At 41.9% G+C, this 16,334-nt stretch overlaps 1 protein-coding gene across 9 annotated transcripts in view; it reads left to right on the plus strand.

The window, feature by feature from the left end:
* The window catches only part of LOC115107102 (LIM domain only protein 7-like), a 118,750-nt gene that overhangs the window by 91,570 nt on the left and 10,846 nt on the right, over window positions 1-16,334 (plus strand). For 5 of the 9 annotated variants that reach the window (XM_029630508.2, XM_029630519.2, XM_029630561.2 and 2 more), the window contains 6 exons: window positions 2,037-2,360; window positions 2,720-2,834; window positions 4,913-5,074; window positions 8,168-8,355; window positions 8,631-8,694; window positions 12,278-12,328. In XM_029630508.2, coding sequence (XP_029486368.2) covers window positions 2,037-2,360; window positions 2,720-2,834; window positions 4,913-5,074; window positions 8,168-8,355; window positions 8,631-8,694; window positions 12,278-12,328 — 904 coding nt within the window. The remainder of the gene's footprint in view (window positions 1-2,036; window positions 2,361-2,719; window positions 2,835-4,912; window positions 5,075-8,167; window positions 8,356-8,630; window positions 8,695-12,277; window positions 12,329-16,334) is intronic. The other 4 variants (XM_029630552.2, XM_029630544.2, XM_029630570.2 and 1 more) reach the window with 4 other exon arrangements.

Genomic DNA, 16,334 nt, shown 5'->3' on the forward strand with positions numbered 1-16,334 from the left:
ATATCAACGAGATATCATCAAAGATGCAAACACCTGTGAAATCGTGATTTGTCCAAATGATCAGTGACAAAGAAATCTGCACACCGGAACGAAGTTCTTCATTAGTCTTTGCATCCCACAGTTTGTGGGATACCATCCTATGTTACGTGCATCTGTCCACCAGCGAATAACTTGTGTCATGAACTTGTTCAGGCAAGATCTCTTTAAGTTGTTTAGCATCAACACATTGGAGCTAGCAACAATTCTAACTAGTATTAGTATATTGTACATTAAGCTTGAGAGACCTCCAGACAGTGTTGTCCAAATAGTTAATTTACATCTCTGTCTCTATAGAGTTTGATACAATAGTAATAATGAAAAAACTATTGGCTCACGACTTTGATCATTTTATAATTGTCCCTTGCGATGAAATCGGTGAGGGGACTATGGATCTGTGTCCTCTGTACGTCCATCACACATGATATCTCAGACACCACTGGCCTGATTTTGATGAAATTATGTGTCTTGCCATAGAGATCCTGCATTTTCAAAATTACACTGACTGGCCAGATGGTCCCCGCAATAACAAGCGTTTGAAAGGCCAAGCATCTGACCCCATTAGACCTAAAGTCATTTAGAATGAAAGTTATTCCTCTGGCACCGAATGACCGATCTGCACAAAACTTGATATGTGGGATCTGGGAACAAAGGTCTCTCAAGCAATATGTTTCACAACAACGCTATTGACCAATAAACATTCACTTGGGTGTAGTCTGGTACATAAATGTAAATAAATTAGTCAAGGATATTTGTATTGTGACAAGATGTGGTACACATGTTGCAAACACTATAAAGACTCAGAATGTACAAGAACATTCCTATCAACCACACTGTGGCACTATAACTGGCACATGTTTATTTATCTTGATCTGTTTGACTCAGTCATGAAGTATGACACATGCTCAGGGATATGACTCTTACTAACCCACGCGATATCTCCGACACCACTGGCCAGATTTTGACGAAACATTGGTGAATGATGCATTTTGCCGTAGAGCTCCAGCATTTCCAAAACTACCTTGATTGGTGCTGCGTCATTCGTGCGGGACGATATGTTTACTGTTGGCTTGTTATGACTTTGATTATTATTTGCTCACAACTTTTAAATATACTAACAAAGTACATTTAACAATGTAAAAATAGGCTACCTTTTAACCATATAAATATACAGTGCATTCGGAAAGTATTCAGACCCCTTAACTTTTTCCACATTTTGTTACATTAGAGCCTTAATCTAAATTGGATTAAATAAAAACAAATGATCATCAATCTACACACAATACCCCATAAAGACGAAGCAAAAATAGGTTTTTATAAATGTTTACAAAAAAAATTACAATAAAATAAATAATATACCTTATTTACCTAAGTATTCAGACCCTTTGCTAGAGACTCAAAATTGAGCTCAGGTGCATCCTGTTTCCATTGATCATCCTTGAGATGTCCACCTGATGTAAACTCAAATGATTGGACATGATTTGGAAAGGCACACCTGTCATTAAAAGGCACGTGACAGCCTGCTTGGAGTTTGCCAAAAGGCACCTAAAGGGCTCTCAGACAATGAGAAACAAGATTATCTGGTCTGATAAAACCAAGATTTAACTCTTTGACCTGAATGCCAGGCATCACGTCTGGAGGCACCGCTCATCACCTGGCCAATACCATCCCTACGGCAAAGCATGGTGGTGGCAGCATCATGCTGTGGGGATGTTTTTCAATGGCAGGGACTGGGAGACTAGTCAGTATTGAGGGAAAGAAGAACGGAGCAAAGTACAGAGAGATCCTTGATGAAAACCTGTTCCAGAACGCTCAGGACCTCAAACTGGGATGAAGGTTCACCTTCCAACAGGACAATTTGTAAACATTTTAAAACATTCCATTATGGAGTATTTGTATGTAGATTGATGGGGGAAACTAATTTAATCAATTTTAGAATAAGGCTGTTACAAAATGTGGAAAAAGTGAAAGGGTCTGAATTCTTTCCGAATGCACTGTAGGCTCCTCTGATGGCTGACTCTCAGAAAAGTGTGAACGGAGAGACAGATTTCATCAAGAAGCTGTCGGCCCCCAGCCGCTATATCCAGGTCATGACCTCTGAGGATAAGGCGCACTCCCTCTCCAGCTCTGCCCACAGCAGTGGAGAAGAAGAAGAAGACGGAAAAAAAAGGGGTGTGACCCCCACACTTGCCACAACACTTGTCCCTACCCTGGCCCCTTCTCCTGTCCCTTCTCAGGCCAGGAGTCCTTCACCCGCCCTCCAGACCCCAAAAGTGGCGTACACAGCCCCAGTCAGTCCGTTACCTACAAAAGACACTAACCAGGTAGGTTTAGATTTTGGTTATTAGGCAGATTACAATTTTTCAGGGCACATTTGCAGTATTCCAGAGCTGAAGCCAAAAATAGCACATAGTAATAAGGACATCACATGTAAAACCAATTTGTTAAAGAAATGTTGGAATGTAAGTAGCAGTCACAGTACTGGAGCGAGTGAGCGAGCATACTATACTATGTGCATACTATACTATGCAGCTAGTGCTACATACAGTAGGAGATACAGTAGGATTGATGCTTCCCATTGTCAGAAAGCAACTAATAATTCATAGTGAAGAACAAATGTTATTCTTTCCCTGGCTTTGGAACACAACCTGGCATTCTTAATGTGTGTGTGTGTGTTGTGTAGGAGAGCTACGCTGACATGCGGATCAGTCTCAACCAGAAGCCCAACAGCAGTCGAGACTTTGGCTTCCAGACAGAGTGGGACTCCACTGGAGCACACGTCACCTCCATCCAACCAGGTAAACACATACATACACACACATACACATTTAGCACAAAACACACACATTTAGCATGGTTAACACAAACAAAGAGTAACAACTGAACCAACTGTCTGATTGTAAACCGGGTACATACAGCATGTTGGAGGATAGTGAAGGAAGAATGAGCACAGAGTAATGGCAATTAATGTAATGGTATCAAACACTTGGGAACCATGTTTAATGTGTTTGACATCGTTCCAGTCCAGCCTTAACAATGAGCGCATCAATTGATTTAAAGTGACACCAGCCTCCACTGGCACAGCAGGCTCATCTCTCATTTCAGTGAGAAAGTTTGTTTATTTAAGCAATGGGACAATATGTGAGACACTGGGAATAAAACTGCAGTTGCTTGGTTAGATTTGATTAGTGGACAATGGCTTCACTCCCTTTGTTCAAAAACCATTCATAATTCACACAGAAGAGTAAATATCATTCCACTGCTAACACTGCACCAGTAGCTGGAGTTCCATGAGTTTGATGTGTTTGATACCATTAATATGATTCTATTCCAGCCATTACAATGAGTCCGTCCTCCAATTTCTGCCTTTGCTGGCCACCACACATAGTGCCAGATACCTTAGTACAGTGCCAATAGACCGTGAAATAGTGAAATACATGTAGTTAAACTAGTAATTTAACTACAGTTTGCAGTAGCTTAATTAAATTCAAATATGGGTAGTGTTTTTAGTAGTTAATTACTATTTTGCCATGTAGCGGTGAAACTAACTACTGCAGCTACACTTATTTTTGCAAAAAAAGTAGGCAAGAAGTTTCATACATTTTTGACATCAGACCTTCCTAATTTACACTTGTATTCAAACATTATGTTAACAGTTGACTCCAGAGTGATCTGTTCTTGCAAATTTGTAGTCTCTGATATTTCAGATTTAGATATTAGTATTTATCACAAAGTAGTTTAGTTCAGTAAACTATATGTTTCTTAAGGGTAGCTTTAGTTCAGTAAACTATATGTTTCTTAAGGGAGCTTTAGTTCAGTAAACTGTATGTTTCTTAAGGGTAGCTTTAGTTCAGTAAACTATATGTTTCTTAAGTGTATCTTTAGTTCAGTAAACTGTATGTTTCTTAAGGGTAGCTTTAGTGCAGCTTAACTTCTTCCAGTGGGAAGTAATTGGTAGCTTGGTAAACTATATTACATAAAATTAAAATTAAAAATAAGAGTTATGTAAAGGAAAGACACCAAGAGACTACAAAAAATACTATTTATCCACTATTTATACATACATTTTCATATTCTTATATACAGTCCAGTTAAATTAGATCTTTAGAAAGAGGAGAGGCGCTGTGATACAATATGTTTTTTAATCATTTTTTTTTGCTAAACTTGCTTTTTGCCTGAATAACCTCTGGTGGCAGCGCATTCCATGATGACGTGACTCTATACATAACTAAGAAATGCATTAAATCTCTTTTTGGTTTGGGTACCGTGAAGAAACCCATAGTGGCGTGTCTGGTGTATTTTGAAGTGTATGCAAATACAAGTGGCTAGGCATTTTCAACACACTAATGTTTCTTAAAATGACTAGAAGATAAGTAGTCAGTAGCAGATCATGTGCCCGGCCTTATGTAGGGTAGCTTCTATCTAGGTCAGATTTGCTGGGGTTGTCTCTCTCTAGCCTATACTGTATGTACTAGGGGAGTACCTGATACCTGTTGTCATTCCACCCCTGACTTTTCAGTAGTCCAGTTCTTTCTCATCAATGTAAATGAGGGAAGGAGACAAGAAGCTGAAGCCACTTTAAAAAGTTGAGATGATTTATTGCAATCGCTGCCTTGTCCTATCTCTGTATCTCTCTATTGTAACAGTTTAAATGTATCTTGACTGGTCTACATCACTACTGTGACACCTGTCTTGCCCTCTCTATTACTCACCCCAATGCCTTCTCTGCCCCTACATCTGAGACCCAATTCCCTCTCTGCATATCTATCTCACCCTCTGTGCACTCTACACTCTCTATATCTGACCACTTTTCCTTCCTTCTGTTCCTTCTTTACCCTCTCTATCTGACCTCGCTGCCACTCTCTGTGCCCCGCAGGCAGCCCAGCCGAGCTGTGCCAACTGCAGGTGGGCGACGAGGTGATGTCGGTGAGCGGGCAAAGGGTGGCAGAGATGAGCTACGGCAAGTGGAAGAGCAGCACAGAGCAAGCTCTGCAGCAGGGACGCCTTACCATGGACATACGCCGTCACGGCAGGAACAGTGAGTAGACGACTAGAGAGAGAGAGAGAATGTGTGTGTTGTTACAGAGTATTTTTAGAATGTCAGTGTTATTTGTTTGCTGTGTTGGTAAACTATTGTGACACGTTAAACTGGTCAGTAAATGTTTCTGGTATCATGGCTCAATTATTTAATGGCAGTTTAATGATAATTTCCTTCGTTTTCTAGTCCTCTGTTCTGGGATAACCCTTTAGTTAGTGATATGTGTGCCCAGTTTTGTCTATCTTCCTTGTCTGTAGTTTCCCCGTCTCTGCCTGCCTGTTTCTCTGTCTGTCTCTCACTTTCTGTATGCTTGTGTTTCTATACTTCTGTTTCTCCTTCTATGTCTGTCTGTCTGCCTGACAGTCTGTTTGTGTTTCTGAATCTTTATCTCTGTCTCTGTCTGTTTCTGTCTCCCTCTGTTTGCATTCCTTATGTGGTGTCTACCTTGTGGAGAACTAACTCATACTCAGGCACAAGATCCTACAGGTCCGAACTTGGTCTTTTGGCTCTGTACTCCAGCACTGGATTTGAAATGATACAATGAGTATGAGGTTAAAGTGCAGACTGTCAGCTTTAATTTGAGGGTATTTTCATCCATATCAGGTAAAACGTTTAGAAATTGCAACTCTTTGTACCTTGTCTCCCTATTTTAGGGGACCAAAAGTATTGGGTTCAAATTTACTTGTGTATTAAATTAATAACAAGTTAAGTATTTGGTCTCATTTTCATAGCACGCAATGACTACATCCAGCTTTTGACTCATTTTGACACATTTTCTGTTTGTTTTTGTTGTGTTTCAGATTATTTTGTGCTTAATAGAAATGAATGGTAAATAATATATTGTGTCATTTTGACTCTACATTAAGGTGGATGCCTCCATGATTATGGATCATCCTGAATAATAATGATTGAGAAAGTTACAGATGCACAAATATCATACCCCTAAGATGTGCTAACCTCTAATCATTACAATAAGGCAAGGTGTCACACTGGTATAAAGGATTTTGGAGATAGGCGCAGGAATACAAATTACAGGTTTTTATTACGACCAAAACAAAACATGTATACAAAAACACACAAAATAATCTGTAACAACCAAAGCAAACTGCAAATACATCCAACAAATGTGTAGAGTCACAAGCTTGATGTAGTCATTATGTCACGCACGTCGTCAGGGAAATGACCGGACCAAGGTGCAGTGTGGTGAGCGTACATTTTTCTTTATTAAGAATGTCGCCAACAAAACAAGACACAACCGTGCAGCTTACTAGGGCTATACAGGCCACTAACAAAGACAACTACCCACAACGAAGGTGGCAAAACAGGCTGCCTAAGTATGATTCCCAATCAGAGACAACGATAGACAGCTGCCTCTGATTGAGAACCACACTTGGCCAAACACACAGAAATACAAAACATAGAATGCCCACCCCACATCACACCCTGACCTAACCAAATAGAGAAATAAAACGTCTCTCTAAGGTCAGGGCGTGACACATTAAGTTTTATATGAAACCAAATACTTAACCTTTAACTAATTTAATACACATATACGTGTATTTGTCCCAATATTTTTGTGTAATGTGCTGTTATGTCTAAACGGGTTAACCTGATATGGATGAAAATACCATCAAATTAAAGCTGATAGTCTGCACTTTAACCTCACAGTTATTATATAACAATCCAAAAATTTAATTGTCACAGTACTTTTGGAGCTCACTGTATGTTTTCACCAACAGGTTTACACATCCTACTATATCACGATTACACCACCATCAGTCATTGTATTGATTTGTGTGATCTGTTGAATGTGCAATGCATATCAAAATAGACGCTTTTGTAGGAGAGAGTGTAAACCTGTTGGTAAAGCTAGGGGTTTGTAGATTGTGCATGGGTGTGGAAGGTGGTTTCTCTGTTATCCCCGCTGTTCTTTAGAATGACACCATAACAACAACCTTATTTTCCCTTCCAAGTGGTAGTGTACAGTACCAGTCAAAAGTTACATATTCAAGGGTTTTTCTTTATTTTTACTATTTTCTACATTGTAGAATAACAGTGAAGACATCAAAACTATGAAATAACACAAATGGAATCATGTAGTAAGTAAAAAAGTGTTAAACAAATCAAAATATATTTTAGATTCTTCAAAGTAGCCACCATTTGCCTTGACAGCTTTGCACACTGTTGGCATTCTCTAAACCAGCTTCACCTGGGATCCTTTTCCAACAGTGTTGAAGGAGTTGCCACATATGCTGAGCACTTTCTCATCCCAAACCATCTCAATTGGGTTGAGAGGCCAGGTCATCTGATGCTGTACCCATTACTCTCCTTCTTGGTCAAATTGCAATAAATGTCATGCAATAAAATGCTAATTAATTACTTAAAAATGTGATTTTCTGGATTCCGTCTCCCACAGTTGAAGTGTACCTATGATAACAATTACAGACGTCTACATGCTTTGTAAGTAGGAAAAGCTGCAAAATCGGCAGTGTATCAAATACTTGTTCTCCCCACTCTATGGAGATCATCCGTTCACATACTCTGCATCTCACAAAGGCACGGCGGTTGGAACCAAAAATCTCAAATTTGTACTCAAACATACCAAATATACCACCTCTACCTTGTCACAACACAACTGATTGGTTCGAGCGGATTAAGGAGAAAATAAAAATAATTAATTTTACCAAGGCACACGTGTTAGTTGAAATGCATTCCAGGTGACCACCTCATGAATCTGGTTGAGAGAATGCCAAGACTGAATGCATATCTCTTATCCATAGTTTTGATGTCTTTACTATTATTATACCATGCAGAAAATACTGTAAGTACTCTGTGTACTATAGTTGTATAGTAGTACCTTTCCTAAGTACTAGTACCTTTCCTAATGTTGTGCTTTCACGCCCACACACTATCTCTTACACATACATTCTCACATACATTCTCACGCACGCACGCACGCACGCACGCACGCACACACGCACACACACACACGCACACACACACACACACACACACACACACACACACACACACACACACACACACAAACAAAAACTTTTATCTTTGCCATTGACACACGTCTACAACGTTCAGACTGGGACAGAGACCTACCTTCCCTGCCATTTAAAAGCCATAAGACCATCAATCTGACCAGTATGGATCATCATCCAACAGTTATAGGTTTCCCCGACACAACCACCGTTAACGCAACCACCAGCTTGGATTTCACCTCTCGGGGATCCATGGAAACCACCAAGAAGGTCACTACCCAACCAATCATTGTGAGTTTTACAGGAAGACCTCGTGGTGTTGATAATGTTCAAATGTTTCTTATTAGCTTATTGCTATGTTACTCACAAATACCCAAATAAACTTGATATATCACAAATCTGCAAACATGTTGTGACAAGGTTGGTAAGAACATTGACATAGGACATCATTGTGCAAAAATGTGTGATTTTTGTTTGTTGCATGGTCACATTGAATCTATATGAATACAATGTACTGATAAAACCCCAGACAGTTCTCAACAGGCTTTTAATTCATCTTGTTGCAGGGTGTAGCATCCAATGGAGTGAATGGAGGCTTCCGTGACGAGACAGTGACCGTGAGAAACAAAGGTAAAGAACATAGAGCAGATCTACTAACCAGAGAGGTTATGACTAGCCTTTATTAACAGGAAGAAGTTTGAGAAAGCAAGGACAACATTCTCTCTTTGGGACTGTATGTGTTTCTGGTGGTGAATGCCCATTGTTCAATTATGTATAATGATGTATATTTACACATTTTGTTTGCGCATGCCACCACATAACTTGATCAGAGTGTGCAGCTGAAAATTGTATGCTGTAAAAACACTTGGTTTGTTATAATTGATTAAAACAAAACTGCTATTCATTAACTACAAATACCAAACTTGTTTTTACGTGAATTCCTTTGACACGGTTAGCTTTTAACGGCTACTATAGGACCACTATTTATTTTTGCCGACGTTTCCTGACACCGGCCATATTCAACGGGTGTTGAGTGTTCGTAAATTCAACAGTTGTTCTGCGCTCCCTGGCACACTCAGACAAGAGTGCTCTGAAATCAGAGTAGATGGCTAGACTGAATTTACGAACTCACCCAAAATGGGTACTTGCATAGTGAAGTCTTTTGTTAAGACATATAGCTAGCTACGCCTTACTGCCCTTCATGAAGCTGCAGATTGCCAACCAACCAGCCAGCTAATGTTAGCTACTTAGCTAGGTAAACAATGAACCATAATCACAACTCATGACGTTACTACCCTGCATGAATCTCCAGGTAAATAACCAACCAAGTTTGTGGTAGCTGGCTAACATTAGGCTATAGCTAGCCAAGCAAATGGTTCTTTCTGTCAAAATTAGAAAGGTGTAATATCTGAAAATGTAGGTAGCTAGACTAATCATCATTCACTCATCATTCATGGTTGGATGCATTTCCTGTCGGATGCCAGGGTTGCCCTTAGTTTGAAGATATAATCTGTTTTCTCCCTCTCCTTAGCTATCATACTCTAATTCCACTGATTTAAAAACTCAGTCCTCCAGAAAGTGGAGAGCAACACTCATGCAGTTTTAATATACAATTTTTTAAAATTAAAAAGCCGCGTTAGACAGGATTACCTAGACACACTGACCAGCTCAAATAGACAATCCAAACTCATCTCTCGGCCTCTCATTATCTCAGCCAATCATGGCTAGCCGGAAGGTTGCTGACTTTTTCTTTGGCTTAACCAACTAGCCTCGTAATTTAACTATTTTATTAATGTTTACAGATGGTATACAAGTTTATTATTAAGGCACATGAAAGTTCACATGTTTGTGAAGGCATTTCTGCCCATAACCACATTTAGATTTTCTTTAAAGTTTACATTCAAGTGGCTCTCCTGTGAAGTAGTGACCCGCAACATATGCCTGGTTTCCTGATGGCAGCTTACCACCATGCTATAGACTACCAAGTGCTAAAAGTCAGTATCTGGATAACATGTGAAATTCTTGATAATGTATGTGACATCAACAGAGGTATATTTTCCAAAAGTTGCAAACATGTTGTGCCAAGGTTGGTAAGGACATTGACATAGCACATCATTGTGAAAAAAAATAGATTTTGGTTTGTTGCATGGTCACATTGAATCTATATTAATACAATGTACTGATAACATTTTCTGAGTGATAAAAATATTGACTGGCTTTCAATCAAGCTGCCCACGCAAGAAAAAGCTTCAAACTGTAACCAGTGCCTGCAACCTGGTTCAGGTTATCAGTCAACCTACCAGGGTAGTTCCAAACAGCACAGGAATGAAATCATCAAGATGTATTGATCACGTATTTACTACTTTTGTAGTGAATCCTATGTTGTTGATGTAAAGAATATTTGTTGGTCTGTGGTGTGTAATGAGGAGCAAACAGACACTGCACTTTGACACAGTTATGAAATTGCTTATTCCAGTTACTAATAAGCATTCACCCATTAAGAAAATGACTGTAAAAACTATTAAATCCCCATAGATTGATGAGGATTTGAAAAAAGGAATGGCAAAAGGAATGGCAAATAAGTCTGGCTGCAGAACGAATTGGCAAACGTATTGCAAATTGAGAAATCATGTGACTAAACTGAATAAAAAGAAGAAGAAACTACACTATGAAACAAAGATAAATGACATAAAGAATGATAGTAAAAAGCTTTGGAGCACCTTAATTGACATTTTGGGGGAAAAAAGGCAAACTCATCTCCATCATTCATATAGTTTTTTATTTATTTACCTAGGCAAGTCAGTTAAGAACAAAAAGCTCTAGACCTTTGGGGGCCCTATGGGAGACCACCAAGAGGGCAATTTTTTTTAGTGGCCCCCTTTTGACGGTGGGGTGAAAAATGTATGTTTTTTTCCTGCAAGTCTACACATTTTGCAATCGGGTGTAGATTTTTTGATGGGGGGATTTTATAAAAAAATATCATGCAATTCCAAGAAATTTTCAAGGGACTGAAATATATATTTTTCAGTTTTAAAGCTAATTTCTTGCAATTCTACACATTTTGCAATTTTAATGATATCTGAGTGAGAGTGACTAACAAAACAATGCCCTGCGTGCCCGGTTGGTATTCTGCAATGATTCATACAAGTTTAGATAACTGGCTGGACTAACTTATCGATCAAAAAAATGGTTAAATGACATGGATAATTGAGTTACTGTCAATGACTGACAAAACAAGAAGAAAACTGCTGATGCACAACCACATTTTGAACTTACACCTTGTGTATTGTACTATTCTCACTCTCAAGAGTAAGTTCAGACCCCAACTGAGTTCCCCCCCAAGAAATTTGCTTATGCCCGGAGCTGGCCCTGCATATGATTGTTTTTATTTTCAGTGTGATGACATAATCCTAATGTAGTTGTTATGTGTCCAATAGTGGAGAATGGAGATCTTGATTGAAGTTCCCCATGCCATGATAGCAGGGCCGTGCACAGAGCTTTCACAATTCATATCTCGAAAATTATAACATACCATATGCCTCTGTTGCAGTGACTCCGTGAGACATAATTGACATTGGGAAAAGAGTGTGGGCAATCAGCTGACCATTGATGTAGATGATTGATGTAAATCCGCTTGTTAGCCACCTTAATTTCTTTTACTGATTGTGATTTACCTCTGTGTCTTACTGCCTCTCTCTGTTGCACATATCAGCTAACCAGACTGAATATTGATCATGCTGTAGGCTAAATCAAGTGTTAATCAAATGTTATGCTGCTGTGACAATCCAAACTTGTTGATTGTTGATATTTAAACTAGCTAGCTACACACACTCAACCAGTGACCGCATCTCTCAAGGCATACATGTTTGGATAACAGGTGCACGGATTCTCAGTACAGGACAGACTGGGCAAAAGGCGCAACCGGCGCACGCAAGCTCCATGCAGGGCAGATCAACAGGTGCAACCAACAGAAAGGATGGTGGCTAGTGAACTTAAAGGCTTGTCTTGCGGGCAGTAGGTTCCAAACAACAGTGACAAAATATGTATACAAAAAAAATACTACCACCCAAAAGGGCAATTTGGAGATTGGAAGGGCAAAGGGGCATGTGCTCTGCACAGGTAGAACCATATCTGTGCATGTGCCTGCATGATTGAAGCTATTACTTCAAAGTTTCTCTCTGACCCTGTTCTGATTTTTCCATCTCTCATGTAGAACCCATATCCATGAAAAATTTTAAACGGAGGTCAGAGTTTTTTGAACAAGGTAAAACACCCCTGATCGAGTCCTGGTGTTGGTGAAGGGTTATTATCAATGGTCTGTGTAACTATCAAGAGGCTGGGTGCTCTAGGCTTCCATCTCTTTCTATCTATCCCAGTGGTTCTCCTAAGGACCTTCCTAGTGTACAGGTTTTGTTTCATCTATGACTTATTAACCTAATCATGATTATGGAAAGATTGAGACAAACAGTTGAATACTCAGGAGTTCCCTAGGGATCCATGTTGGGCCCGCTGCTTAAAATCTACTGCTTTTTTCCATCTGATCTGGTACTGAGTGAGTGTAACTCCACTGGTCTCCCCCTCCCTCCCACACCCGGGCTTCTCAGGGCCCAGTTTCAGTGCGCTGGTCTACCTCTGTAATAAACAGGGTTGAGTGTGTGGTGATTCTCCCAGAGACACTGAGCTCGATGAGTCTAGACCAGTATTTCCCAACCCTCTCTTGTGGGACCAGCGATCTATCTACATTTCTGTTGCAGCTCTGAGTTGACAACTAATCACAAAGGCCTTGATTAGTTGAATCAGGTGGCTAGTTCAGGGTTAAAACCAAATTGAGAACCGTCTGAGGATCCCTCAGTAGAGGGTTGGGATACACTTGACTAGAAAGTTGTGTTTTCACCAACACTTTGAAGCACCAAAGGGGAGACAGCATGTCAGAATGCCATACCAACATACCAATCTACTGGACTCCATAGAAGTGGTTACAAAATTCTCACTTCTTGCTTGTGTGTTTTGATCAATGATCAATTCTAGTCTGTTCCAGAGCCATATAGGATAGCGATATACACTATACTTTATCTTACAAAAGTTTGTGGACACCCCTTCACATTAGTGGATTTGGCTATTTCAGCCACACCCGTTGCGATCAGGTCTATAAAATCGAACACACAGTCATGTAATCTCCATAGACAAACATTGGCAGTAGAATGGCTTTACTGAAGAGCTCAGTGACTTTCAATGTGGCACGGTCATATGATGCCACCTTTCCACCAAGTCAGTTTCTGCCGTGCTAGAGCTTCCCCAGTCAACTGTAAGTGTGGTTATTGAGAAGTGGAAACGTCTAGGATTAACAATAGCAATAGCAAAAGTCTGCATAGCAATGATAGGAGAGACCATGTGAGGTTATGACAGAGCCAAGTGACTTGGTGTATAGCGAGAATAGGAGAGGGCCTAGAACAGAGCCCTGGGGGACACCAGTGGTGAGAGCACGTGGTGAGGAGACGGATTCTCGCCACGCCACCTGGTAGGAGCGACCTGTCAGGTAGGACGCAATCCAAGCGTGGGCCGCGCCGGAGATGCCCAACTCGGAGAGGGTGGAGAGGAGGATCTGATGGTTCACAGTATCGAAGGCAGCCGATAGGTCTAGAAGGATGAGAGCAGAGGAGAGAGAGTTAGCTTTAGCAGTGCGGAGCGCCTCCGTGATACAGAGAAGAGCAGTCTCAGTTGAATGACTAGTCTTGAAACCTGACTGATTTGGATCAAGAAGGTCATTCTGAGAGAGATAGCGGGAGAGCTGGCCAAGGACGGCACGTTCAAGAGTTTTGGAGAGAGAAAAGAAAGAAGGGATACTGGTCTGTAGTTGTTGACATCGGAGGGATCGAGTGTAGGTTTTTTCAGAAGGGGTGCAACTCTCGCTCTCTTGAAGATGGAAGGGACGTAGCCAGCGGTCAGGGATGAGTTGATGAGCGAGGTGAGGTAAGGGAGAAGGTCTCCGGAAATGGTCTGGAGAAGAGAGGAGGGAATAGGGTCAAGCGGGCAGGTTGTTGGGCGGCCGGCCGTCACAAGACGCGAGATTTCATCTGAGAGAGAGGGGAGAAAGAGGTCAGAGCACAGGGTAGGGCAGTGTGAGCAGAACCAGCGGTGTCGTTTGACTTAGCAAACGAGGATCGGATGTCGTCGACCTTCTTTTCAAAATGGTTGACGAAGTCATCTGCAGAGAGGGAGGAGGGGGAGGGGATTCAGGAGGGAGGAGAAGGTGGCAAAGAGCTTCCTAGGGTTAGAGGCAGATGCTTGGAATTTAGAGTGGTAGAAAGTGGCTTTAGCAGCAGAGACAGAAGAGGAAAATATAGAGAGGAGGGAGTGAAAGGATGCCAGGTCCGCAGGGAGGCGGAGTTTTCCTCCATTTCCGCTCGGCTGCCCGGAGCCCTGTTCTGTGAGCTCGCAATGAGTCGTCGAGCCACGGAGCGGGAGGGGAGGACCGAGCCGGCCTGGAGGATAGGGGACATAGAGAGTCAAAGGATGCAGAAAGGGAGGAGAGGAGGGTTGAGGAGGCAGAATCAGGAGATAGGTTGGAGAAGGATTGAGCAGAGGGAAGAGATGATAGGATGGAAGAGGAGAGAGTAGCGGGGGAGAGAGAGCGAAGGTTGGGACGGCGCGATTCCATCCGAGTAGGGGCAGTGTGGGAAGTGTTGGATGAGAGCGAGAGGGAAAAGGATACAAGGTAGTGGTCGGAGACTTGGAGGGGAGTTGCAATGAGGTTAGTGGAAGAACAGCATCTAGTAAAGATGAGGTCGAGCGTATTGCCTGCCTTGTGAGTAGGGGGGGAAGGTGAGAGGGAGAGGTCAAAAGAGGAGAGGAGTGGAAAGAAGGAGGCAGAGAGGAAAGAGTCAAAGGTAGACGTGGGGAGGTTAAAGTCGCCCAGAACTGTGAGAGGTGAGCCGTCCTCAGGAAAGGAGCTTATCAAGGCATCAAGCTCATTGATGAACTCTCCGAGGGAACCTGGAGGGCGATAAATGATAAGGATGTTAAGCTTGAAAGGGCTGGTAACTGTGACAGCATGGAATTCAAAGGAGGCGATAGACAGATGGGTAAGGGGAGAAAGAGAGAATGACCACTTGGGAGAGATGAGGATCCCGGTGCCACCACCCCGCTGACCAGAAGCTCTCGGGGTGTGCGAGAACACGTGGGCGGACGAAGAGAGAGCAGTAGGAGTAGCAGTGTTATCTGTGGTGATCCATGTTTCCGTCAGTGCCAAGAAGTCGAGGGACTGGAGGGAGGCATAGGCTGAGATGAACTCTGCCTTGTTGGCCACAGATCGGCAGTTCCAGAGGCTACCGGAGACCTGGAACTCCACGTGGGTCGTGCGCGCTGGGACCACCAGATTAGGGTGGCCGCGGCCACGCGGTGTGGAGCGTTTGTATGGTCTGTGCAGAGAGGAGAGAACAGGGATAGACAGACACATAGTTGACAGGCTACAGAAGAGGCTACGCTAATGCAAAGGAGATTGGAATGACAAGTGGACTACACGTCTCGAATGTTCAGAAAGTTGAGCTTACGTAGCAAGAATCTTATTGACTAAAATGATTAAAAATGATACAGTACTGCTGAAGTAGGCTAGCTGGCAGTGGCTGCGTTGTTGACTTTGTAGGCTAACTGGCAGTGGCTGCGATGTTGATTCGGGAGCTAGCTGGCTAGCTAGCAGTGTTGATTACGTTACGTTGCGTTAAAAGAACGACAATAGCTGGCTAGGTAACCTAGAAAATCGCTCTAGACTACACAATTATCTTTGATACAGAGACGGCTATGTAGCTAGCTATGTAGCTAGCTACGATCAAACAAATCAAACCGTTGTACTGTAATGAAATGAAATGAAACTGTGATACTACCTGTGGAGCGAGGCGGAATGCGACCGGGTTGTTGAGTTCTAATCGGTAGACGTTGGCTAGCTGTTGGCTAGCTAGCAGTGTCTCCTACGTTAAGGACGACAAATAGCTGGCTGCGTTGTTGATTCAGGGGCTAGCTGGCTAGCTAGCTAGCAGTGTTGATTACGTTACGTTGCGTTAAAAGAACGACAATAGCTGGCTAGGTAACCTAGAAAATCGCTCTAGACTACACAATTATCTACACAATTATCTTTGATACAGAGACGGCTATGTAGCTAGCTACAGAGACGGCTATGTAGCTAGCTATGTAGACGGTGGGCGTTAGCTAGCTGGCTAGCTGCTGGCTAGCTGCTGGGCAGATACGTTAGGACGACGAAATACGATAATTACGCA

Source organism: Oncorhynchus nerka, linkage group LG3 (genome assembly GCF_034236695.1).
Source record: "Oncorhynchus nerka isolate Pitt River linkage group LG3, Oner_Uvic_2.0, whole genome shotgun sequence".
In the NCBI taxonomy this organism is placed as follows: domain Eukaryota; kingdom Metazoa; phylum Chordata; class Actinopteri; order Salmoniformes; family Salmonidae; genus Oncorhynchus; species Oncorhynchus nerka.